This window comes from Pleurodeles waltl, chromosome 2_1 (genome assembly GCF_031143425.1).
Source record: "Pleurodeles waltl isolate 20211129_DDA chromosome 2_1, aPleWal1.hap1.20221129, whole genome shotgun sequence".
NCBI classification, from domain to species: Eukaryota; Metazoa; Chordata; class Amphibia; order Caudata; family Salamandridae; genus Pleurodeles; species Pleurodeles waltl.
Genome location: NC_090438.1, coordinates 460,729,945 through 460,755,626, shown reverse-complemented (window position 1 = coordinate 460,755,626; position 25,682 = coordinate 460,729,945). Strand labels below are relative to the sequence as shown.

At 47.8% G+C, this 25,682-nt stretch overlaps 1 protein-coding gene across 1 annotated transcript in view; it reads right to left on the bottom strand.

Moving 5' to 3' along the window:
• DRP2 (dystrophin related protein 2) overlaps nt 1–25,682 on the bottom strand; it is a 633,012-nt gene that overhangs the window by 235,786 nt on the left and 371,544 nt on the right. The window contains exon 5 of the mRNA XM_069213379.1: nt 16,688–16,956. Within this exon, the coding sequence (XP_069069480.1) occupies nt 16,688–16,956 (269 nt within the window). The remainder of the gene's footprint in view (nt 1–16,687; nt 16,957–25,682) is intronic.

Sequence of the window (25,682 nt, the reverse complement as noted above, 5' to 3'; positions counted from 1 at the left end):
ACACGGAATTCCTCGAATTTTCACATACACCCCACAACAATCAAAAGAGCAGAGGATTGCCCCTCCTCAACAAAATACTTATGGTCACACCAAATTCAATATTAACTTGCCTTCCATAATCCTTCAAGCACAACTGTAAATTACACTACTTCACCCCACTTATCAACAACAGCATTGTAGCCTTCAACCGCCCACCTGGAAACAAAGACTCCTTCTTTGAGGACCTTGAGTTTGTTTTATAATCTCTAGCACCCTCCATGTCATTCATCATTCTTAGAAGCCTCAACACTAACTACCACCAATACAATGCACTGTTCATCCTCTAAGATGACTATCATGCACTCCTAGAGACCTTAAGCAAAACTATTACCAGAAAAAGGTCCTATTAAGTTTCTAGGACAACTACCACCTAATTTTGATCCTCCGGTAGCATACTGGTTTGACATTTCGGAAGGCAACAAGAGAACAGAATGTTAAAATAAAATTGAGTCATCCCTCACATCCAGTAGTGCTAGTTTAGGAGTCAATTGGATTGGGGTGTCAAGTATGGCTGAAAGCGTGTTTCCAATGCACAACCGATTTTGGCCAATTTTCGGGCACTGCCACGCCAATGGAAAATTTTGGGCTATGAGAGAGGGGCAGCATGTGTAAGTGGAGCCAGGAAGGATGCCATCCGCACAGAGTCATCGGTGGGTTGTGTAGGTCTTATGTAGGTGAGGCAGTTGTATCTGGCATAGGACTAATGAAGGCAGGTTAGTTAGTTAATGTTAAAAAACGTGGCAGCTTTGAGAAATAAATGCTCTTGCAAGATAATCTACCAGCAGGTCAGATGTGGCTGCCCAACAGAAAAATCAGGTATATTCACAGAGGTCAGTTTCTCTGGAAGGGACTTTGAGTTTGGGCACGTTCACCAATATATCAGGTGAGCCACAGATGACTGTAACTTCCCCAACTTTACTCACCCACAGAGGTATTTTCCTATTTAGAAATCTTAAGGCCACATATTCCAGATTGATGTGACATTTTGTCTTCTGGTAAAGTTGCCCTTACCTTGGACAGTGGAAGACTAAGATCCAGATTACAGGCAATTGTCCAACCCTAAACCTGATATTTCTCGGGGGAGCACAATGTGTTATTCCTTTTATTGTGGATGAGATTTGTGGTCCCTACGCAAATGGGAGTTTGTGCAGGGATCAGAATTACAACATTCGAGGTAAACAAAATGTTAAACCAGCCAGATAGTATCAGGATAAAATGTGTGCAAAAAATTCTATAAATAAAGAATTTGACACAGTAAACAATTGTTCCTCGGGCCATATCCATATTCTGTGGAAACTCATAAAATACTCTGTCGCGGCTCACTGTCCTCTGAAGGGGTGGGGTTGGTGTGGTGCGCTGGAGGGGGTGAGTTAAGATTCAGTAAAATAAATAAATAAAAAGTTACCTCCTCTGTTGCCACCGCACCGCTCCTCTTTCCCTCATTGCTCCAGGCTGCAGGCACAGGCTCCCAGCCTGCCTTACTTCCATTCCTGACGTTGCTCAAAGCAGCATTAGGATTGGCTGAGAGCGCCCAGCCCGGGTGTTCCCAGGCAGACTGGGAGCCTGTGCAGACTCTCTCCAGCCCGGCAACTGTGCCCGAGACAGCTGCCAAACATACATGCACACTGAGGGAAGTACTCTGTGCACTTCCCTCAGTGCTCGTCACCCCCAATGCCCCACCCCTTTACAAGAAAACAATAATAAATACAGTTTATTATCATTTTCTTGTAAACGCTTTGCAGCTGTTGGTGGGAGGGAAGGGGGGGTGACGCTCCTCGGCCCTAACGGAGGAGCCACCCCTGAGGAGTCTGTATTTATAGCACCTGGTAAATACTTAACAATGAGGAAATAGTATTTACCAGATCTTGTAAATGCATGACCTTTCACAGAGGCACTTATATTCAGGGACTATGAATAAATCACTTAAAATCCTTTCCTACTTCATTCCAACGGGCCATCTGCCTGAAATATCTACTCTGCCTTCAGTTCCCACAGTCAACACTCCTGTTTTATTTACACCAGGATGAAAGATGGAGTACAACTTGATTAACATACAACTGTAAAAAAATCCACCATTTAACATAGTGCACAGGCTGCCATTCTCAAAAATACAAACTAGACACTTCAATTCTAAACTCACCAGAGGTCGAAGGCTTCTTTCCTAAATGCTGTTCTATGGTAAAGTCCCTTGGTTCATTCTCAATTCCTCCCTTAATCTCACAGACATCAACAGGTTGGCAACAGGTTGACAAAATCTCACTTCTTCCCCCAGACTCACAAGTAACAAACACTTATCTCTGCAAACCACCTGACAAGATCTGTTTATGTTTTTGGTGTTTCTAGCCAAGACTTTGGGAATGCGGTTCTAGCTGTTTTCTTACAATTTGCTTTTGCCACACTTCACGCAGCAACCAAAGTGCAATAGAAATGCAAGGATAAAATTCAAATGCTGCTTCCTTGCTCACAAGGGGGCGGAGAAGCCACCCCCCACCTTTTGCCCCTCATGTAGAGTAGCTGTCAGGCTGAGCAAAGGTCAGCCTGACAGACACTCTTCATGTTCAGCTCAGGCAGTCAGGAGCGAGACATGCACGATTTGCGCAGACTCCTGGCTGCCTGAGCTGAACTTTGCTGGGCTGAAGAGGTCACAGCTCCTATGGGCGTGACCTCCTCGGCTCAGCAAAGGTGCCTCGAGGTCCTAACCCTTGGTGATGAGGGGAAACGTCACCCATTGACTCCGACCTGGGCGCTTCAGGTTTATGCCGTGAAGCACCCAGGGCAAGTGTCAATCAGTGACACCTCGTCACAGAGTGGGATGGGGTCAGAAGTCTCACTGACCCCATCCCACTCTGTGACAAAGTTGGGACTGCTGCCTTCCCTCATTGGCTGACCTAAGGTCATCAAAAGAGGGAAAGCAGCACTCCCAACCCTCCTGGGACCTCCGAGCTGAAGTTAATTGTGTGTGTATTTTTTAAATGAATGTTTGGTGCATGCGTGTATGTTTGAATGTTGATGAGTGTTGTGACTGCATGTGCTTGCGTGTGTAAATGAATGAATGAATGAATGTGAGTGTGCTTCCCGCACGCCCCCCCTCCCTCCTAAAATTACCGGCCGTCACTGCCTAGAACTCCTTACCCGTAGGAAACAGAGCTGAGCACCCCTGCTTGCTTTCAGGAACTATCTAAAGTCGCCTCTATTCGGCCTCTGCTCTTTGTGAAGTAATTCTTGCCCTGACCAAAAAAAATTACAAATTATCAGGCAAACTGATTTATTATCCTCAGCTGCACATTTTACCAATTTAAAAATTACTAGAAATCATTCAGTGAATTCGCTTCATTTGTCTTTGAACTTATATGCTACATTTTGCTGTTATGCAGTAACACTAAGCATACACTGTTACTCATTTTTTCACTATTCGGTGTCATTTTTTAAGAGTTGTATACAACGTGCTGTAATACCGTTCAGTGCAGAAGTGCTATGTAAGTTGGTTGAATAAATAAGAAAATAACGATTAACATATAGATGACAAAAAATGATCACCCCTTGCTACTGGCGCAGAATATATGTTGTAAAATACATTACGTGCTCAGGCATTCCTAGTTGTTCTGTAACATGTCCGAATCTGTGCTTTGCGTTATAATGAAATGCTATGACATGGCAGGCTTTGTCATAAGCATAAGGTTTGCACTGCCTAAACAAACTATCCTCGCAGTTTCATTCTGCAGACGGTCTAAATATTTTTTTGCTTAACACATAACACTACAAACTACTACTTGCTAGAAGAGCTCTGACATAGCTCTCCACACACAATCTTGTTCAATTGCAGGTTCAGCAACTCCCTGAGAACAAGCGTAGGTAGGTCTTGCTCTCAGTGAAGTATGACCTTTATAAAGGTTTTCTTTCTCACAGTTTAGTGGATTTCACTTTCACTTCTCCAAACATTTCTCCAGTTAAGATGTTCCTTTGCCTCACTGACAATATTCCTTATGTATGCCCTCCTATGTACATCATTGCAATCTACTGCATGCTATAACCAGTTGCGGTATTGATTCTGCTCATGTCATGGAATTAGACAACTTCCATACTCCCTTCTCCAGATAATCCGTTTGGACCCTCTTCCAGATTTGCTGGTACAAAACAAATATTTCTACAATTGCACTTTCGCATTGTGAAATCTGATATGTCATTCAAGGCAAAGACTCATGTAGGCCACTGAATGCTTTAATGACCACAGAATGCTTAAATGACAGTGGCCTGCATCTAGGTTAGTGGCAATGTCAATTTTCTTTCCAATAATTTTGATTCCATACATTTACCTAGCTACAAGCAGTGCTCAATTTATCAAAAAACAACAATAAATAAGTAAGTGCCAGGGCCCAAGACGGAGATTTCTCAGGAGGCTACCGCACCACCTGCTATCCTGGTCAGCACTGGCAAGGACCAGCATCAATACCACCTATTGACCATTGCGCTCTTACAAATGGGACAATTTGGACTTTGCCAGTTAACATTTAAGAATGGCCGTAGCACATTGGTTTTTATATTTTTTTTATCCTATATTGATTTGCTAAACACTCTGCTCACGTGCTTTTAGACAATCAGCACAAGAGTGTGGTAGACTGTCATAAATATGTGCCGGTGTTACAAAATAAGTGCTGGTGCTGAACAATGGCAAATACCACACAAATTAGGCACTGGCTTCTGGCCCATATTCTAAGATAGGGTGATGGAGAAAGATTTGGTCATCAGATGCACCCACTGTAGGATTTATTCCATCTCTGTCCAATATATGCCCAGGTGTCTGGAACTTTGAATGTGCAGTGCCTGTATTAATGAAGTTAATAGCAGTATAAAAAAATTCACGTGCACCAGGTCCAAATGGAATTACTATTGTAATATTTAAAGTGCACGCTCTAGAATACTATATTTCTGTGTGTTTTGGCTGTCACTCAGACTGGTTGCATAACCAACTCATGGAAAAGGTATTATAAAGGTCTTACTACAAAAAAAAGTGACTGCTGTACACCAAGCATTTTCTGGCTAATCACACTGATAGATGTGCAAAGCAAATTATTTGCAAAGCTGATACTATTACATTATCGGAGTAGTTTAAGAAACAGTGAATTGTCAATTACCTAATTGGCCTATGTACATTGGGTGAGATAGTGGCATGTAAGGTGATAATAAAGCCCACAATGAGTTCAGTGTGCTGTACTATTGTTTTGCTGACCACAGAATAGCCTTCGACAGGGTGAACAGGAACAAACTTTGCCAGAAAGTTAATGGTTTGGGAATTAATCTAGCTTTTTTCCACCTAAAAATGTCTTTATATCAGGCACATAGGTGAGGATACAGAACAATCCGAAAGGTTCCCTAACTGCCGAGATTAGGTGGTAAAATGACACAAACTAGGGTATATTTTGGCAAACCCTTTTCAGTTTATACACAGCAGACTGAGAAAACTAATTTAAACCTGCAAAATGTTTTTCTTTATACCCTGGGATGGCGGAGATAAATCAGTGTCTATTTCTGCGTAGTAAAATTAGCTTATTCTAATGGATTAGATCTCAACATCCTTTAATCAAAATAGTAACATTCAGTGATGAGAAGAGCATATAAATGAATACTGAAAAAACGGTTATGGCATTCGGACATAGCTCTAAAAATCTTGTTATGTCAAAGAGATACATTTTAAAAATATAAAAAAATATAAATACCTTGGAGTTACTTTGACAGCACCACTATCCTGAAAAACTCTTTTAAGAAAAGCCAACGCTTAAGACTGGACGCAGGTGGTGGACTTAACAAACAGGTAACTGATCTTTTGGAGGCACCTCCTCTGAAAGGTACTGACATTGCTAGTTACCAGTAATCTTCATTACCCTGAAAAGGTGCCCTCCTCGTTCCAGTCCTAACAAATAGTCCCAACAAACTGAGATTAAACCCTCACCACAGTCATTGCATGCTAGTCTTGTTTTTTTAATTTAAGCCCCCCACCTCCTCCTGTTACATTACCAAGGAAGACACAAGAACACCCAGGGAGGAAAGGAGGGAAGAGGACTGGGATGAGGAGGACCCCTAACTGGGGTAATGAAGATTACCAGCAAGTAACAACTTAATTACCCCACTTGGCATCCTCCTCGCAAGAGTCCTAACAAACTGAGGATATAGCAAGCTCAGAAAGAACACAGAGCACATAAGATGCAATGCAGAACAGGTTTTTATTCACGTCACCACAACATCATTCTGTAGAAGTTGCCAAAGCCTGTGACCTGAAACAGCCTTCCAAGTCAGCACCAATAGAAAGACGGTAATGATGAAGAAAAGTATGAGGGGAAGACCATGTGCCCTCCCTGCAAATCTCCAAGAGGGAGCCTCCGCCCAAGAAGTAGAAACCGCCCTAGTGGCCCTGTCTTTATTCAGAAGGAATGTTAGAAATGGGGCCTCTAGTTGGCAGTGGTTTGCACCCTGTCCAAGTAGGGACCGGCACTCTAGACAGGGTAAGGGAGTCACACAGCTAGGATAACCTCTGCTGACCCCATTGGTAGCTTGGCAGTAGCAGTCAGGCTTATCTCAGGGGTAATGTGTAAAGTATTTGTGCGCACACACACACACACTCACAGTAACTCAGTGAAAACACTACAAAAGTACTCCACACTAGTTTAGAAAAATAGGCAATATTTATCTGAATAAAAAAGGGCCAAAATGATAAAAATCCAACATACACAAGCAAAGATACACATTTTTAAAGATTAAATCTCAGTAAAGTGCTTAGAAACACAATAACTCCAACTGGGGTTATCACAATGTTGTTGACGGAGTCGCTCCCAACAGTCTGACGCCAGTCGCAAGGGACTGTGGGCTGGTCACGGAGTTGAATGGAACCCAGGTACAGTACCTTTGAAAACGATGCAAAAGCAAAGATGTTGCACGGAGTTGGGGAGGTGACGCGTCGTTGGAGCCAGTACAGCATCGGTTCCTTATTGCTACCGGGGAGGGGAGGATTTGGTTCCTTATTGCCAGGCAAGGGAGGTGAGGAGTCGGTTCCTTACAGTTGCAGAGGAGGTGATGGGACGTTGGTGGCGATACGTTGGTTCCTCCCAATCCGGCAGGGTCAATGAATCCAGCAGGTCAAGACCCAAGGTGTCAACTTCGTGGTGTTGAGATCACACCACAGGGCCACAGGTCCTGAGGCGGAGTTGGAGTCAGGTGTCCCAGACATCAAGGACGCAACTCGCAGGACTCACACTGTGGCGGGACTTCAGAGGCACTGCAGCAGCATCAGGCCTACAGTGTTGGTTGCTGTCATTGCACTCAGTGGGCACCACAGCTCCTGGTGCAGGCAGTGGCGTGGAGTCAGACAGCGGAACCAGTTCCAAAGTCGCTCTGGAGCCAATGCACTTGGCTTCTTCTTGGTTACACCAGAACTCATTCCCAAGGGCCCAGAGACTAGATTTGGCACCCCTTGGTGAGTCAGGACTCTCAGCAAGAGAGCCCAGGTGCTGGCAGATGAAGCTTTTGATATCCCTGAGACTTCTAACAGGAGGCAAGCTCAGTTTAAACCCTTAGAGAACCTTGGAAAGCCAGATGTTGAAAGCAAAGTCCAGTCCTTTTACTCCCAGGACAGAAGCAGCAAGCAAGCACAGCAAAGCAACAGGCAGAGTGGCAGTCCCTCCTACGGCATCTAGCTGTTATTCCTGATAGAATGTTCTCAGTCCAGAAGTGTTCTGAAGGTGTGGTCTCAGAGCCCCAATACTTATTGAAGAAGGCAAACTTCAAAGGAAAGTCTTTGTAGTGCACAAGACCCTGCCTTTTCCACCCTGGCCCCAGACACACTCCAGGGGGTTGGAGACTGCTTAGTGTAAGGACAGGCACAGCCCTATTCAGGTGCAAGTGTCAGCTTCTCCCTCTACTCTAGCACAGGAAGACTCATCAGGATATGCAGAGCATACCTCAGCTCCCTTTGTGTGGCTGTCTAGAGTGAATTGACAAACAGCCCAACTGTCATCCTGACCCAGACGTGTATTCTACAACCTGGCAGAGGCACAGAATGGTTATGCAAGTAAATGCCCACTTTCTAAAAGAGGCATTTTCAAACTGACAATTTAAAAAACAATTTCACCAAAACATGTAGCTTTAAATTGTGATTTCAGAGACCCCAAATTCCACATCTCTACTTCCAATGGGAAATTACACTTAAAAGATATTTCAAGGAAATCCCCATGTTAACCTGTGGAAGGGATAGGCCTTGCAATAGTGAAAACCCAATTTAGTAGCATTTCACTATCAAGACATGTAAAACAAATCAGTACATGTCCTACCTTTTAAATGCTACACTGTACCCTGTCCATGGGACTGCCTTGGGCCTACCTTAGGGGTGCCCTACATGTAATAAAACTGAGGTTTTGGGTCAAACTGGCAGTTCCAAACTGCCCACCACAGACACTGCAGTGGCAGGTCTGAGACATGTTTACAGAGCTACTCGTGGGTGGTACAATCAGTTCTGCAGGTCCACTAGGTGCATTTGAGTTACAGGCCCTGGCCACCTCTGGTGCGCTTTACTAAGGACTTCCTAGTAAATCAAATATGCCAATTATGGATGAACCAATTACTAATCCAATTTAGACAGAGATCCCTTGCACTTTATGTATGAGGCTCACCTAGCTTATAGTGGGTACCTTGTGGTACTTACACCTTGTGCCAGGTCCAGTTATCCCTTTTTAGTAGAATAGAGGTGTTTCTAGCAGCTTAGGCTGTTAGGGGTAGTTATGGCAAAGCAGCTTAGGCTGAACTAGGAGACATGCAAAGCTCCTACTATACCACTTATATCATATAGCACAATATCACAAGAAAACACAATACTCAGAGTTACTAAAAATAAAGATACTTTATTTTAATGACAATATGCCAAAAGTATCTCAGAGGATACCCTGACTTAGGAGGTAAGTAATATACACAAATTATATGTACACAAATCCAAAACAGGTAAGTAATAGTAAGAAAAGTTGTGCAAACAATGTAGAATCACAATAGGGTGCAATGGGTAGACATAGGCCTAGGGGCAACACAAACCATATACTCCAAAAGTGGAATGCGAATCACGAATGGACTCCAGGCCTATGGGAGGTTGTAGAGGGTCGCTGGGACTGTGAGAAAACAGTAAGGGTGTCCAAAATACCCCACCCCAAGACCCTGAAAAGTAGGAGTAAGGTTACCCTACTACCCCAGAAAGACAGTTTAGGGGATTCTGCAAGAACCACAACTGCTACCAAAGCACTGAAGACGTATTCCTGGAACTGAGGACCTGTAAAAGAAGGGAACCAAGTCAAAGAGTCACACAAGTGTCCAGGGGTGCAGGAGCCCACTAAACCCCGGTTGAAGGTGCAAAGGGCTGCCTCCGGGTGGAAGAAGCCAAAGATTCTGCAACAACAGAAGGTGCCAGGAACTTCTCCTTTGGTCTGAAGATGTCCCATGGCGTGCTGGAGCATGCAGGAGTGTTTCCATGCAGAAATACCGCAACCAAGCCTTGCTAGCTGCAAGAGTCACGGTTGAGGATTTTGGGTGCTGCTGGGGACCAGGAAGTATCAGGATATCGCCCCTTGGAGGAGGAGACAGAGGGGGCGCTCAGCAACTCAGAGAGCCCCTGCAGAAGCAGGCAGAACCCACAGAAGTACCAGAACAGGCACTTAGAAGATCTGAGGACATCGGTCGACTCAGAGTCACAAAGGAGGGTCCCACGACGTCGGAGTCCAGCTCAGCGATTTGGGCTATGCAGGAAGGAGTGCTGGGGACCCAGGCTAGACTGTGTACAAAGGAAGTCCTGGAAAACTGCACAGAAGCCGAAGCAGCTGCAAATCATGCAGTACACAGGTTTGCTGTCTGGCGTGGGGAGGCAATGACTTACCTCCAGCAAATTTGGACAGAAGGGGCACTGGACTGTGGGAGACACTTGGACCCAGCTACTGTGTTCCAGGGACCAGGCTCGTCAGGATGAGAAGGGACCCAAAGGACTGGTGATGCAGAGGTTTAGTGCCTGCGTTGGCAGGGGGAAGATTCTGTCGACCCACGGGAGATTTCTTCTTGGCACACTAGACAACCCTCAGAGGATGCATGTAAAGAAATGGCTCCCTGTTGCAGTTACCCCCCACTTTTTGCCTGATACTGATGCTGACTTGACTGAGAAGTGTGCTGGGACCCTGCTAACCAGGCCCCAGCACCAGTGTTCTTTCACCTAAAATGTACCATTGTTTCCACAATTGGCACCACCCTGGCACCTAGGTAAGTCCCTTGTAACTGGTACCTCTGGTACCAAGGGCCCTGATGCCAGGGAAGGTCTCTAAGGGCTGCAGCATGTCTTATGCCACCCTAGGGACCCCTCACTCAGCACAGACACACTGCTTGCCAGCTTGTGTGTGCTGATGGGAGAAAATGACTAAGTCGACATGGCACTCCCCTCAGGGTGCCATGCCAACCTCCCACTGCCTGTGGCATAGGTAAGTCACCCCTCTAGTAGGCCTTACAGCCCTAAGGCAGGGTGCACGATACCACAAGTGAGGGCATATGTGCATGAGCACTATGCCCCTACAGTGTCTAAGCAAAACCTTAGACATTGTAAGTACAGGGTAGCCATAAGAGTATATGGGCTGGGAGTCTGTCAAAAACGAACTCCACAGCTCCATAATGGCTACACTGAATACTGGGAAGTTTAGTATCAAACTTCTCAGAATAATAAACCCACACTGATGCCAGTGTTGGATTTATTAAAAAATGCACACAGAGGGCATCTTAGAGATACCCCCTGTATTTTACCCAATTGTTCAGTGCAGGACTGACTGGTCTGTGCCAGCCTGCTGCTGAGAGACGAGTGTCTGACCTCATGCGGTGAGAGCCTTTGTGCTCTCTGAGGACAGAAACAAAGCCTGCTCTGGGTGGAGGTGCTTCACACCTCCCCCCTGCAGGAACTGTAACACCTAGCAGTGAGCTTCAAAGGCTCAAGCTTCGTGTTACAATGCCCCAGGGCACTCCAGCTAGTGGAGATGCCCGCCTCCTGGACCCAGCCCCCACTTTTGGCGGCAAGTCCAGGAGAGATAATGAGAAAAACAAGGAGGAGTCACTGGCCAGTCAGGACAGCCCCTAAGGTGTCCTGAGCTGAGGTGACTCTGACTTTTAGAAATCCTCCATCTTGTAGAAGGAGGATTCCCCCAATAGGGATAGGAATGTGACCCCCTCCCCTTGGGAGGAGGCACAAAGAGGGTGTACCCACCCTCAGGGCTAGTAGCCATTGGCTACTAACCCCCCAGACCTAAACACGCCCTTAAATTTAGTATTTAAGGGCTTCCCTGAACCTAAGAATTTAGATTCCTGCAACAACAAGAAGAAGGACTGCCTAGCTGAAAACCCCTGCAGAGGAAGACCAGAAGACAACAACTGCCTTGGCTCCAGAAACTCACCGGCCTGTCTCCTGCCTTCCAAAGAACTCTGCTCCAGCGACGCCTTCCAAAGGGACCAGCGACCTCTGCATCCTCTGAGGACTGCCCTGCTTCGACGACGACAAGAAACTCCCGAGGACAGCGGACCTGCTCCAAAAAGACTGCAACTTTATCCAAAGGAGCAGCTTTAAAGAACCCTGCAATCTCCCCGCAAGAAGCGTGAGACTTGCAACACTGCACCCGGCGACCCCGACTCGGCTGGTGGAGAACCAACACCTCAGGGAGGACCCCCGGACTACTCTACGACTGTGAGTACCAAAACCTGTCCCCCCTGAGCCCCCACAGCGCCGCCTGCAGAGGGAATCCTGAGGCTTCCCCTGACCGCGACTCTCTGAAACCTAAGTCCCGATGCCTGGAAAAGACCCTGCACCCGCAGTCCCCAGGACCTGAAGGACCGGACTTTCACTGCAGAAGTGACCCCCAGGAGTCCCTCTCCCTTGCCCAAGTGGAGGTTTCCCCGAGGAAGCCCCCCCTTGCCTGCCTGCAGCGCTGAAGAGATCCCTTGATCTCTCATTGACTTCCATTGCGAACCCGACGCTTGTTCTAACACTGCACCCGGCCGCCCCCGCGCCGCTGAGGGTGAAATTTCTGTGTGGGCTTGTGTCCCCCCCGGTGCCCTACAAAACCCCCCTGGTCTTCCCTCCGAAGACGCGGGTACTTACCTGCTGGCAGACTGGAACCGGGGCACCCCCTTCTCTCCATTGAAGCCTATGCGTTTTGGGCACCACTTTGAACTCTGCACCTGACCGGCCCTGAGCTGCTGGTGTGGTAACTTTGGGGTTGCTCTGAACCCCCAACGGTGGGCTACCTTGGACCAAGAACTGAACCCTGTAAGTGTCTTACTTACCTGGTAAAACTAACAAAAACTTACCTCCCCCAGGAACTGTGAAAATTGCACTGTGTCCACTTTTAAAATAGCTATTTGTGAATAACTTGAAAAGTATACATGCAATTGAAATGATTCAAAGTTCCTAATGTACGTACCTGCAATACCTTTCAAACAAGATATTACATGTTAAATTTGAACCTGTGGTTCTTAAAATAAACTAAGAAAATATATTTTTCTATACAAAACCTATTGGCTGGATTTGTCTCTGAGTGTGTGTACCTCATTTATTGTCTATGTGTATGTACAACAAATGCTTAACACTACTCCTTGGATAAGCCTACTGCTCGACCACACTACCACAAAAAGCAGCATTAGTATTATCTCTTTTTACCACTATTTTACCTCTAAGGGGAACCCTTGGACTCTGTGCATGCTATTCCTTACTTTGAAATAGCACATACAGAGCCAACTTCCTACAATGCACCACCAGGAAACAGTCGAGAAAGCCGGCAGGATGAGGCGCTACAATGTTGCTGGTAGTCATCTTGCTACTTTGTTGTGGTTTTGCAGGCATCCTGGAGCAGTCAGCGGTCGATCCTTGGCAGAAGTCGAAGAGGGAAGCGCAGAGGTACTCTGGTGAGCTCTTGCATTCGTTATCTGAGGAATAGCCCAGAGGAGAGACCCTAAATAGCCCAAACAGGAGGTTTGGCTACTGAGAAAGGAGGCTTGGCTACTAAGAGGTGTAAGCACCTATCAGGAGGGGTCTCTGACGTCACCTGCTGGCACTGGTCACTCAGAGCTGTCCATTGTGCCCCAACACCTCTGAATCCAAGATGGCAGAGGTCTGGGACACACTGAAGGAGCTCTGGGCACCTTCTCTGGGAGGTGCTGGTCAGGGGAGTGGTCACTCCCCTTTCCTTTGTCCAGTTTTGCGCTAGAGCAGGGCTGGGGGATCCCTCAACTGGTGTAGACTGGCTTATGCAGAGATGAGCACCATCTATGCCCATCAAAGCATTTCCAGAGGCTGGGGGAGGCTACTCCTCCCCAGCCCTTCACACCTATTTCCAAAGGGAGAGGGTGTAACACCCTCGCTCGGAGGAAATCCTTTGTTCTGCCTTCCTGGGCTGCCCAGGCCCCATGGGGGCAGAAACCTGTCTGAGGGGTTGGCAGCAGCTGCATTGAGACCCCGGAAAGGCGGTTTGGCAGTACCCAGGTTCTGTGCTAGAGACCTGGGGATGCATGGAATTGTCCCCCCAATACCAGAATGGTATTGGGGGGACAATGATCCTAGACATGTTACATGGCCATGTTCGGAGTTACCATTGTGACGCTACATATAGGTAGTGACCTATGTACAGTGTACGCGTGTAATGGTGTCCCCGCACTCACAAAGTCCGGGGAATTTGCCCTGAACAATGTGGGGGCACCTTGGCTAGTGCCAGGGTGCCCACACACTAAGTAACTTGGCACCTAACCATCACCAAGTGAGGGTTAGACATATAGATGACTTATAAGTTACTTATGTGCGGTGAAAAATGGCTGTGAAGTAATGTGGACGTTATTTCACTCAGGCTGCAGTGGCAGTCCTGTGTAAGAATTGTCTGAGCTCCCTAGGGGTGGCGAAAGAAATGCTGCAGCCCATAGGGATCTCCTGGAACCCCAATACCCTGGGTACCTAGGTACCATATACAAGGGAATTATAAAGGTGTTCCAGTGTGCCAATGAGAATTGGAAAATTTAGTCACTAGCCTGCAGTGACAATTTTAAAGCAAAGAGAGAGCATAAACACTGAGGTTCTGGTTAGCAGAGCCTCAGTGATACAGTTAGGCACCACATAGGGAGCACATACAGGGCATACATTATGAGCACTGGGGTCCTGCCTGGCAGGATCCCAGTGACAAATAGGCAAAAACAAACATACATACAGTGAAAATGGGGGTAACATGCCAGGCAAGATGGTATTTTCCTACACTTTAGTACTGGTCAGTAGCAGTAAAGTGCCCAGAGTCCTAAAGCCAGCAAAAACAAAATTCAGCACCCGATCAAAACAGGAGGTCAGAGGCCAAAAAGACAGGGGAAAGCATGCCAAGTGCTGACAGGTCTAACAAGGAAGAACCTCACCAACTACTTCATAGGCAGGGGAAATGGCCTAATGGATCCATCGACTAAGAGTCTGAGTGGAGACCTTCCTACCTTTCACAACAGAGCAGTAAGCAATGAACAAAGAGATACACACCAAAACAGCTTTGTGCGCCCCAAATAATTCAGAAGGGCCCTTCTGGCATCCAGAATGGAAGGGAGGTTAAAAGAAGAATCTACTAACACAGGTACAATGACCTCCTGAGCCAAATGAAAGGAAGAAGCCATTTCAGAAACAAACTGAGTTGAGGCAAAGCACCACCCCTGTCAGAAAAGAACTTCAGATAAGGAAATCTGCCATGAGAGCCCCATCTCACCAAGGCATCTTGCAGAAGTAATGGTCACCAAAAGACCATCTTAGTGGAAAGACACACCAAATCTGCTTCCTCCAAAGTCTCAAAATGAGCACCCTCAACCCCCTGAGAACAAGAGCCAAGTCTCAAAAAGGAACCTCCTTCCAAACAGAGGGATGCTGAAGTCAGAAACTCCGAAGTAGCCTGAAAACCAAAGGAGAAATAGTAGGGAAATCATCAGAAAAAGACTGGAATTCCTTAATTGCAGCCTACTGAGCACAATGGTACTAGGAGTCAGACCCTTTAGAAAATCATCCTGCAGAAAGTCACACATTTGGAAAAAGTAAATGGCCGTCGAAACCTCAGACTGAGTGAAACACCTCTTGGAAAAAGAAGCCCAGTGTTTCTTATGAGACTTAAGGGTAGACTGCCTATGAGATGATTGAATGTCTAAGGCCACCTGAGAGGAACAACCCGGAGACTCCAACCCTAAGCACTCAAGAGCCAAGCTGTCAGATTTGACCAGTAGCACTTGAAGAGACAGACATGGAAAGTGAAGAGGAGAGGGCTGACAATGGGGATGGAGCATCTGACTCTGAGACAGATTCAGAAGGAGAGGAACCAAAGGTTGTCTGGGCCAGAAAGGAGCAATGAGGATTACCCAATCCTTCTCCTGTCTAACATTTTGGAGAACCTGACTCAGGAGGGGAAATCAGATGGAAGGTGTACAGCAGCCCCTGAGGCCATGGAACTGACAGGGCATCCCATGCCTGAGGGGACAGACTCTCTGTGTAAAAAGCTGGGCACTGTGCATTGCCTGGGGAGGAAAACAGGTCCAGTCAAGGATCCCTGAAACTCTGACAGACAAAACGTAAGAGAGGAAGGGACAGATGGTACTGTACTGAAGGATGTTCATGCTGAGGCTGTCTGCCCAAAAATGCAACTCACCTTGAATGTAAACTGCAGTCAGGAACAGAACAATTTACTCTGCCAAATGAAAGCAGTGATGCAATCTGAATGAGGGACCCGTAATTTGCACCAGTCTGCCATTTCAAGTACATCCTTGCCACTTGATTGCCGGTGTGGACCACCACATTGGTGCACCATAGACTGGCCTGGAACCCCAGGAATGTATTCTGGACAGCCATCAACTCCCTCCAATTCGAGGACTGTTGACTCTCCCAGAGGGACCGAAGAGCACTCAGTTCCTAAGAGCCCAACACTGCCCCCCAACCCCACATGCTGTCATCTGTTGTCAGCAGAACAAGAGGTGGCAATTGGAACGGGACCTCCTTCACCAGGTTGTCCCGAACTAGAACAAGGACAAGCTCTGCACAACTTGATTTGTCATGGGAATCAACACATTGTAGTACTGTGAGGTGGGATGCCAATGGCGTAGGATGTGGTTCATCACAGGCTTTGAATGACAATGTGCCCAAGGAACCATCGCTGTGAAGGCTGCCAAAAGACCCTGTACCCGCAACCAACACCATGCAGAATTTTTTGAACATGCCAACAAAGTTCGAACCCCTGACTGAAGGGAGAGCAGTTTGTACTCCAAGAGAAAAGCTGCACCCACTCGAGTGTCCAGACGAGCACTGATGAAAGTCTGTTTTTATCAAAAGCAATAATTATTGCATTCGATTGAGGTCAACAAGTAATGAGGTCCAGAGTGTTTAAAAATTGATCATAATAATGGAAACAGTTGCAAAGATTGTTTTAATATTGTAACTGTATGTTTTTTCTACGGTGGATAAGTGTTACTCAAATGCTAAATAATCTTTGAACGATTCACTAGCATTTTGATTAGACTGTAAATTAGGAATGTGGTTATGAACAGTCTGCCAGACTTATGGATAATACGGTAAATGAAGGGCTTGAGTGAGCCGACCTGGCATTACCTTGGTTGTCTGTATGTGGTCTGGTAAAGAGTCAATGAATAAGTCTCCAATCGACTCCCAGGTTTCACGGACACCTTCTGCTTGAGTCAGTGTCACGTTGAGCTCTTCCATAGCTCCTTTGAGCTCAAGCAACTGCTCCAAAGTTCGCTCAATGTGACGGTGCTGATCAATACAACGCGCAGTAAGCTTCTCCCACAGCTCACTGGCCACATTAGCCTGCTTCCAGACAAAGCGGCTGATATTCTGGATTCGATGTCTTGGTGACACATCTAAAATCAAGATCAACAATGAGAACAATAATTAGATTCTAACGTTATTGACAGAGCATATAGGAATATAACTGCGAATAACATGAATGTTCTTCACTGGGGGATTCTGAGTGAGAGTTTATTGCAACAACACAGTAAGGCTTCCATCCACACTGCAGAACATTTGTTTGACTCTATGATCTCTCTTGATAAGGTGACCTGTTCAATTAACTCTACTGCAGTTGCTTGGTCAAATCAATACTTACTCACTTTGCAAATACACTTCTTTCACATCCTCATGTTGTATGTCATTCATCGAAGCTCACTCATGATTGGAAGAAAACTTACCGGGGATCTATCATTTCTGTCCTAGAAACCTCCTTCACACTTGGCCTAACCTATGCCAACCCCTCTCAAAAGTATGAAAAATATTATTCCTGGTTATCGATCACACTTTACTCCTTTACCACTAAAGCTAAAGAAATGACTATAAAATATACCAAAACCTCTCCTTGGTACAATACATCATTGCATTAACTGCAATGTGCCTCTAGAAGAGCTCCATTTCATGGTTGGTCAGTTATCATCTAAACAAAAACAATAATATGAGAAAATCCTGAGATCCTATAAGCATACCATCCACCGAGCCTACTTGCCATACTACTCAGCTAGACTCCTTAAATCATGTAACACAAGGAAATCTCTAAGATTGTGACCAAACTTTCACCTCCCCGTTCCAACTCCACCTTCACAGTCTCTTGGTGAAAATCTTTATTTTTATTCCATGAAAAAATGATGATATTAAAAAAACCAACAAATTTGTGCTTTTTCAGCCTCAACCTGACACTACTATACTATAAACTTTTCACCTTGTCCAATTTTGCCAAATTACTCAGCAACTGCAATTCAGACTTCCCATTGACCCAATCCTAATTCATTTTTTCTGTCATCTGTAAATGATATTTTGTAGCTAACTCTAATTCTCAAACCAATATCATCACATGTTACTAGGACCATCCCCTTATCTTTTAAACAGTGTATTGCAATCCAACTGAAAACCCCAAATTTAAATCTATCTAGTCCATCCAGGTAAAGGCCAATGGTCACAGTGGACCAAATCCATGAACTTCATGCTGCCAAGCAACTCTGTGCTTTTGTGGAACCTACTAATGCTGTGGACCATAATCAATCTGGCTTTCGCTTCTACATAAGCACTAAGCTTGCCAATACAGCTGTTCTTGATGATCTACATATTGCATGTGATATCTGCAGTGTCAACGTCCTTTATGTATAAGCCATAGACAGTGCAATTTAAAGGAAAAATAAAAACAGGAACCCGTTTTCCATCTGTGCTGTCCACTGTATGAGATAATGATGCAGGCCTAGTTCTTCTATTTGCTGCCCGTACATTAACTTTACATTATCGACAGTTGTGAGTAGGCTGGGTCACAAGTATCATGCCCTTGGACTCAAATAATTGGAAGGAGATTAGGTAAGCATAGGACACAAAACATGCATCTAGAGATATGTTTTATTACGTCTGAAAAAAATCAATAAATGAAGTGCATGTATCTTTAAACATAGAGATTACTAATATCACTACAATAGTCAAAGCAGATTTATTCACTAAACATTTGATTTGCCCCAGGTGTTCACCCACTGACTGTTTCATCAAACTTCAAAATGTGGGCCTGATTTAGAGTTTGACAGTCGGGTTACTTCATCACAAACATAACGGATATCCCATCCACCATATTACAAGTGCTATAAGATATAATGCACTTGTAATAAGGAGGACGGGATATCCGTTACATTTGTGCTCCTACTCCTGTAAAACCTGGTGACTCCACCCTAGAAGGCTGTATTAGGAAAGCAGTGGGAGCTCTTAATAAAGAAATAGAGTGTAGAACAATGACTATGTGCTACGGTACCTTTAGTTTCTAATACCCTACCTCCCTTGGAACCCTGGTTTTGTGACTCTCCAGAGATGCTAAAGAATAACATAATTCATTGGCTCAGTGTGAATCATATATTTCTGGCTCACAGAGCCAATCAAATATTGATTGCCAGAAGAGTGGGATGGATTGGTTTGCTAACGGAAAACCTTAAAGGGCAGTATATCATCATCAATTTTAAGAAACTTAGTTTTGCAGGGGAAACCTTAGCAAGGTCGATAGCAATTACTCCATTTGCAAGGAATATGGTTCTACTTTCAATGCGCTTTTTTACCACCATTTATGAGGTACTGAACTGTCATATAGTAGCAAGACAAATAATCAACAGCTGACTAAGTATGATTTTCTGTACACTTCCCCTATAGCCATGGCCAATAGGTTTCAGGTTCTTAGTTTGCTGCAAGATAATCACTGAATCTTACACACAAGGGGTTACTCTTTCACCCATTGTGAGGAGGTGGTGTAGTTTCGCCTCCTCACCCCAAATCACTATGTATAACTGGATCTGAGTACTGTATTGTAGACACTACTGAGACTTTTGTAACTACTAACAAAGATAACTGTAGTCTTACTGTGTCACCATCAGTGGAACAACTTAGGAGCATATCAAGTTAGGAATATAGGGGGTCATTACAACATTGGCGGTAAAAGCTGATTACCGCCGTGCAGAAGACCGCCAACACATCGCCGCGGCCGTGGAAATCCGCCACAGCAATTATGACCCACATCACGGAATCCGCCAAAATTCAGACACCCACACAAGTCCGCCACACCAAAGGTCAGTGATAAACTGGCGAAAACAAAACCTCCACCGTCACGCCAACAGAAACACGCCCATGCTATCACGACCCACGAATTCATGCAGCGGTCTTTCAACCGCGGTATTCCATTGGCGGTACACACCACCGTGCTCAAAATACACACACATCTCCAAAACACTGCCACATTGGACAATTCCAAATACACACACCTGATACACATACAAACACCACTCCCACACAATCAATACTATATAAAACACACACCCACATCACCCACAAACCCCTACGACCAAATATTTTGACAAAGGCCAGGGAGACTGCACAGCATAGACAACGCCACCACACAGAGGCACACAACACCATCACCCACACTACATCCACGCACAAAATACCACACACCACTACACATCACCACACTCATCACCACATACACCACCCCACACATCACCTACACCACCCCATGGCACGGCAAAGACACCCCAGGTTCTTGGAGGAGGAGCTCAGGGTCATGGTGGAGTAAATCGTACGGGTAGAGCCACAGCTATTTGGATCACAGGTGCAGCACACCTCCATAGCTAGGAAGATGGAGCTATGGCGAAGAATAGTCGACAAGGTCAACGCAGTGGGACAGCACCCAAGAAATCGTGAGGACATCAGGAAGAGGTGGAACGACCTACGGGGGAAGGTGCGTTCCGTGGTCTCCAGGCACAACATCGCGGTACAGCGGACTGGCAGCGGACCCCCACCTCCTCCCCCACAACTAACAACATGGGAGGAGCAGGTCTTGACCATTATGCATCCTGAGGGCCTCGGAGGAGTCGGTGGGGAATGGACTCTGGTAAGTCAAATCTTAACTATCATATCCCCCACCCCACCTGCATGCTATCACAGACCCCCACCCTCACCCCCTCCCCTATCACTCCAACTCCTCACTAATGTACTAATAACACAAACCACACATCCCAACACCAAGCCCTGCATGACACAACAAAGCATGGACACCCCTCACTAAAGCATGCCCACTGCACATACCCATAACACCCCCCCAACCATCATCACACAAGCCCCCACACAGGAATGCTAGCACCGGGGTACACGGTCACCCACCCATTGCACACCATGACACACACACATGCAATAATCATGCTTTTACACCCCTGCAGGACCACTACCCAACATCACCAGACAGGAGGGTCCAGACATCTCTACCCCACCCACAGAAGAGGCCCACAGTGATGACAGCAGCTCTGGCCAACTGGATCCAGATGACCAGCCCGGACCATCGTGGGCCTCGGGACAGTCGGTTCCCCTCGCACAGGCACAGCCCACCACAGACCTTCCACCCTCTGGTAACACCAGCACAGCACCCACCCAGCGGGCCCATACCTCCGTCCCCAGGACACGTCAATCAGCTGTGTGTCCACCACTACAGGGACCCCAGGATAACCCACCACCCCAACAACAACAGGGATCTGGGGGCAGTGGCAGTGGGCACACGGTCCAGGGGACGGAGGCACAGGAACACAGGGGAACTGGGAGGGCTGCCGTGCGACAGGGGGCGGACAGGCCAAGGGAACCCACTCTCCACGAGGCCCTCTCCTCCATCATGGGAGCATACCACCACTCCCAGGAGACGATGGCTATGGTCCTGGCCAAGTTTCAGGAGACCCAGCGCATGCAGGAGGAACAGTATTTGGGGTTCAGTGAGGAACTCAGAACCATCAGCTCCGCCCTGGGCACCATCGTAGGGGTGCTGAAGGAGATACTTAACACCAGGAGGGACCCACCACCCCAACAACAACAGGGATCTGGGGGCAGTGGCAGTGGGCACACGGTCCAGGGGACGGAGGCACAGGAACACAGGGGAACTGGGAGGGCTGCCGTGCGACAGGGGGCGGACAGGCCAAGGGAACCCACTCTCCACGAGGCCCTCTCCTCCATCATGGGAGCATACCACCACTCCCAGGAGACGATGGCTATGGTCCTGGCCAAGTTTCAGGAGACCCAGCGCATGCAGGAGGAACAGTATTTGGGGTTCAGTGAGGAACTCAGAACCATCAGCTCCGCCCTGGGCACCATCGTAGGGGTGCTGAAGGAGATACTTAACACCAGGAGGGACACTGTGGCACTCCAAGGGGCCCCTGACACTAGCATGGACGATGAACTGCCCACCACCTCCGCCGGCGCTAGTGGACAGGAGGCACCGCCACAGGACCACCACACCAGCACCCCACCCCCTGCAGACGGAGAACCACCCAGCAAGCGGTCCCTGAGATCCAGGAACAAGACAAAGCACGATGGCAAGACCCCCGCCAAGAAATGAGACCACCCTGATTGTCATCCCACTGTCCCACTTGGTAACCCTGTCCATATTGGAACTTCCCCAGCTCCACTTCCTATGCCCATATGGGCAATGCACCTGTGAGACTAGACTCTGCCATGGATATACCTCCACCATCACCCCTCACCATTTTACCACCCCCCTCCAATATTTAGCACTTCAATAAACACCCTTGAAGCACAAAACAATCTGGAGTCAGTCTGTGATTTTGAAAATGTGTATTACCAATGAAAGTGACAAAAAATGTTATCGAATGTAATGTCAACATACCTATGTCACACATCACAAGTCCATGAGGAATGTAAGCAGATGACACACGTTGGTAACCACACCTGTGAAACCGTAATGGAAATGTACAACTCAGTTACCATATACTGCTTGAAATTGACAGCCAGGATAGAGTTAGAAGTGTGAAAGTACTTTTAGTAGGCAGGAATGTGTTCTCACCTGTGTGTCACTGGAAATATTGCTGGATAACTGAGTCCCTGTTGTCAATTTCTTCTTCCTCTGCTTCCTCCTCATCACTGTCCACAGGCTCCACAGCTGCCACAACACCGTCATCTGGACCATCCTCCTGCAGAAAAGGCACCTGGCATCGCAAAGCCAGATTGTGAAACATACAGCAGGCGATGATGATCTGGCACACCTTCCTTGGTGAGTAGAATAGGGAACCACCTGTCATATGGAGGCACCTGAACCTGGCCTTCAGGAGGCCAGAGGGTGCGTTCGATCACCCTCCTAGTCCACCCATGGGCCTCATTGTAGAGTTTCTCTGCCCTGGTCCTGGGATTCCTCACTGGGGTCAGTAGCCATGACAGGTTGGGGTAACCAGAGTCCCCTAATAGCCACACACGGTGCCTCTGGAGTTGACCCATCACATAAGGGATGCTGCTATTCCGCAGGATGTAGGCATCATGCACAGAGCCAGGGAACATAGCATTTACCTGGGAGATGTACTGGTCTGCCAAACATACCATCTGTACATTCATCAAATGATAACTCTTCCGGTTCCTGTACACCTGTTCACTCCTGTGGGGGGAGAACCAGGGCTACATGGGTCCCATCAATGGCACCTATGATGTTGGGGATATACCCAAGGGCATAGAAGTCACCTTTAACTGTAGCCAAATCCTCCACCTGAGGGAAAACGATGTAGCTCCTCATGTGTTTCAGCAGGGCAGACAACACTCTGGACAACACGTTGGAAAACATAGGCTGGGACATCCCTGATGCCATGGCCACTGTTGTTTGAAATGACCCACTTGCAAGGAAATGGAGCACTGATAGCACCTGCACTTGAGGCGGGATCCCTGTGGGATGGCGGATAGCTGACATCAGGTCAGGCTCCAACTGGGTACACAGTTCCTGGATTGTGGCACAGTCAAACCTGTAGGTGATGATTAAATGTCGCTCCTCCATTGTCAACAGGTCCACCAGTGGTCGGTACACCGGAGGATTCCGCCATCTCCTCAAATGTCCCAGCTGACGGTGCCTAGGAAGGACAACAGCGACCACAGAGTCAAACAACTCAGAGGTATGTACCCACAGTGCACACAGAACACGAAACAAAATACAAAAAGTTGTCTGTATGTGTGTTGAGTCCAGGCCTAGGCATGTGTGACACAGTTGAAAATGAAGCCATGTGTGCCCCTGAAATGGCGGCTGCCTGACCTCTAAACTGGGACAATGGGATGTGAGGTAACTGCGCTGGCGTTGTACACCGTCGCGGTAGGCGGTCGAAGACCGCGGCGCAATGCTGCATTGGTTAATATTGGACCATATGGGTCCCAGGAGCCAATGAGGAAGTGCGCCGGCGGTGATGATACGCACCGCTGCGGATGTGACCACCGCGGACGTGACCGCCATTTTCTATCTGTTCAATCACTCGATACCTGATCTTCGACAGGAGAGGATCTACACTGCAAGTGCTGCTGTGACCTCGGTCTGGAAGAGACAATGGCTCGTGCGTCTGGGGAAAGGGCCCCTGCCTTCACTGCACAGGAGTTGGAGAAGCTCGTGGACGGGGTCCTCTCCCAGTACACGCTACTCTACGGTCCTCCAGACCAACAGGTGAGTACACAGGGAGCATGTTGTATGGGCTACGCCTGTGTGGAGAGGGCTGGTTGTAAGTAGGAAGGGGGCAGAGTTCTGCGTGCATGAAGAACTGTGAATGCATGTGCCACATGGCAAGGCGAGGGATGTGGGCCACTCACTTCGACAGTGCAGTTGCTAATGACTTCTCTTCTTCCCCTGTACATGTCTTGTAGGTCAGCACCCACCAGAAGAAGGATATTTGGCGTGCCATCGCCAAGGACGTCCGGACCTTGGGGGTCCACCAGAGACAGAGCACCTACTGCCAGAAGAGATGGGAGAACATTCACCGCTGGAGCAAGAAGACGGCGGAGGCTCAGCTGGGGTGGCCTCCCAACGTGGGAGGGGTGCCCGTCGAACCATGACCCCCCTGATGTTCAGGATCCTGGCGGTGGCCTACCCGGAGTTGGATGGGCGCTTGAGGGCATCACAGCAGACACAAGGGGGTGAGTACAAGATCATTCTGCGGACTTTGCGCGCAGTGAAGGTGTCTGGGTGGGGGAGGAGGGCTGTGGGTTTCCCTAGGCCAGGGCGAGTTCCGTAGGCTAGGCCCCTCCGTAATGCAGGCCATGTGGCACTCCACCCCACCTCTGTAGAGTGCCAAATACAGGTATACATGCCCCTGTGTCATCTATGTGTGCTGATGTCCACCATAGCCATGTAGGCCATATCCCAGGAACTGGATCTGTAGAGCCCAACAGCGCGGCGTACTGCTGTGTCTGTATTGTCCGCCAACGGTAGCGGTAAGCCATGCACTCAACCTGTCTTTCTTCTGTTCACCTCCCCTTTTTGTGGTCTCCCTGTTCTTGTGTGCATCAGCATCATCAGGCAGAGGTACAGTGGCACCGGAGCACGAGGGAGCTGCATCCCACATGGCCATGGAGGGCCACACCACGGACTCTGAATACACCAGTGGGACGGAGGGCGAGGGGAGCTTCACGGCGGGGACAGGATCAGCAACCAGCGACACGGACTCGTCCTCCGATGGGAGCTCCCTTGTGGTGGCGGCAAAATCAGTGCCCCCACTTCTACAGGTACAGCCGCCACCCCCCCTACCAGCACCGCCCAACCAGCAGCCCCTCAGCCTTCGCCCTGTGCCCGCTCACCCAGGAGGGTGGGCATCACCTTCGCCCCAGGCACCTCAGCCCCTGCCCCTGTCACCTCTGCTGCCCTCAGTGAGGAGGCCATTAACCTCCTCAGGTCACTCACTGTTGGGCAGTCTACCATTTTGAATGCCATCCAGGGTGTAGAAAGGGAATTGCAACACACAAATGGATTCCTGGAGGGCATTCATTCTGGTCAGGCTGCCCTTCATCGAACCCTGCAATCTCTGGCCTCAGCACTGATGGCAGCCATTGTCCCTGTCTATAGCCTCCCCCCTCCAACTTCCTCTGCCCAGACCCAATCCCCTGCACCTCAGCCTATCCCAAGCACACAATCAGACCAGCCTGCACACACATCAACACACAAGGGAAGCTCAGGCAAACATAAGCACCACACATCCCACAGGCACTCACACAAGCATCACACACATACAGACACAGCAACATCCACTGACTCCACTGTGTCCCCCTCCTCGTCGTCTCCCTCCTCCCTCCC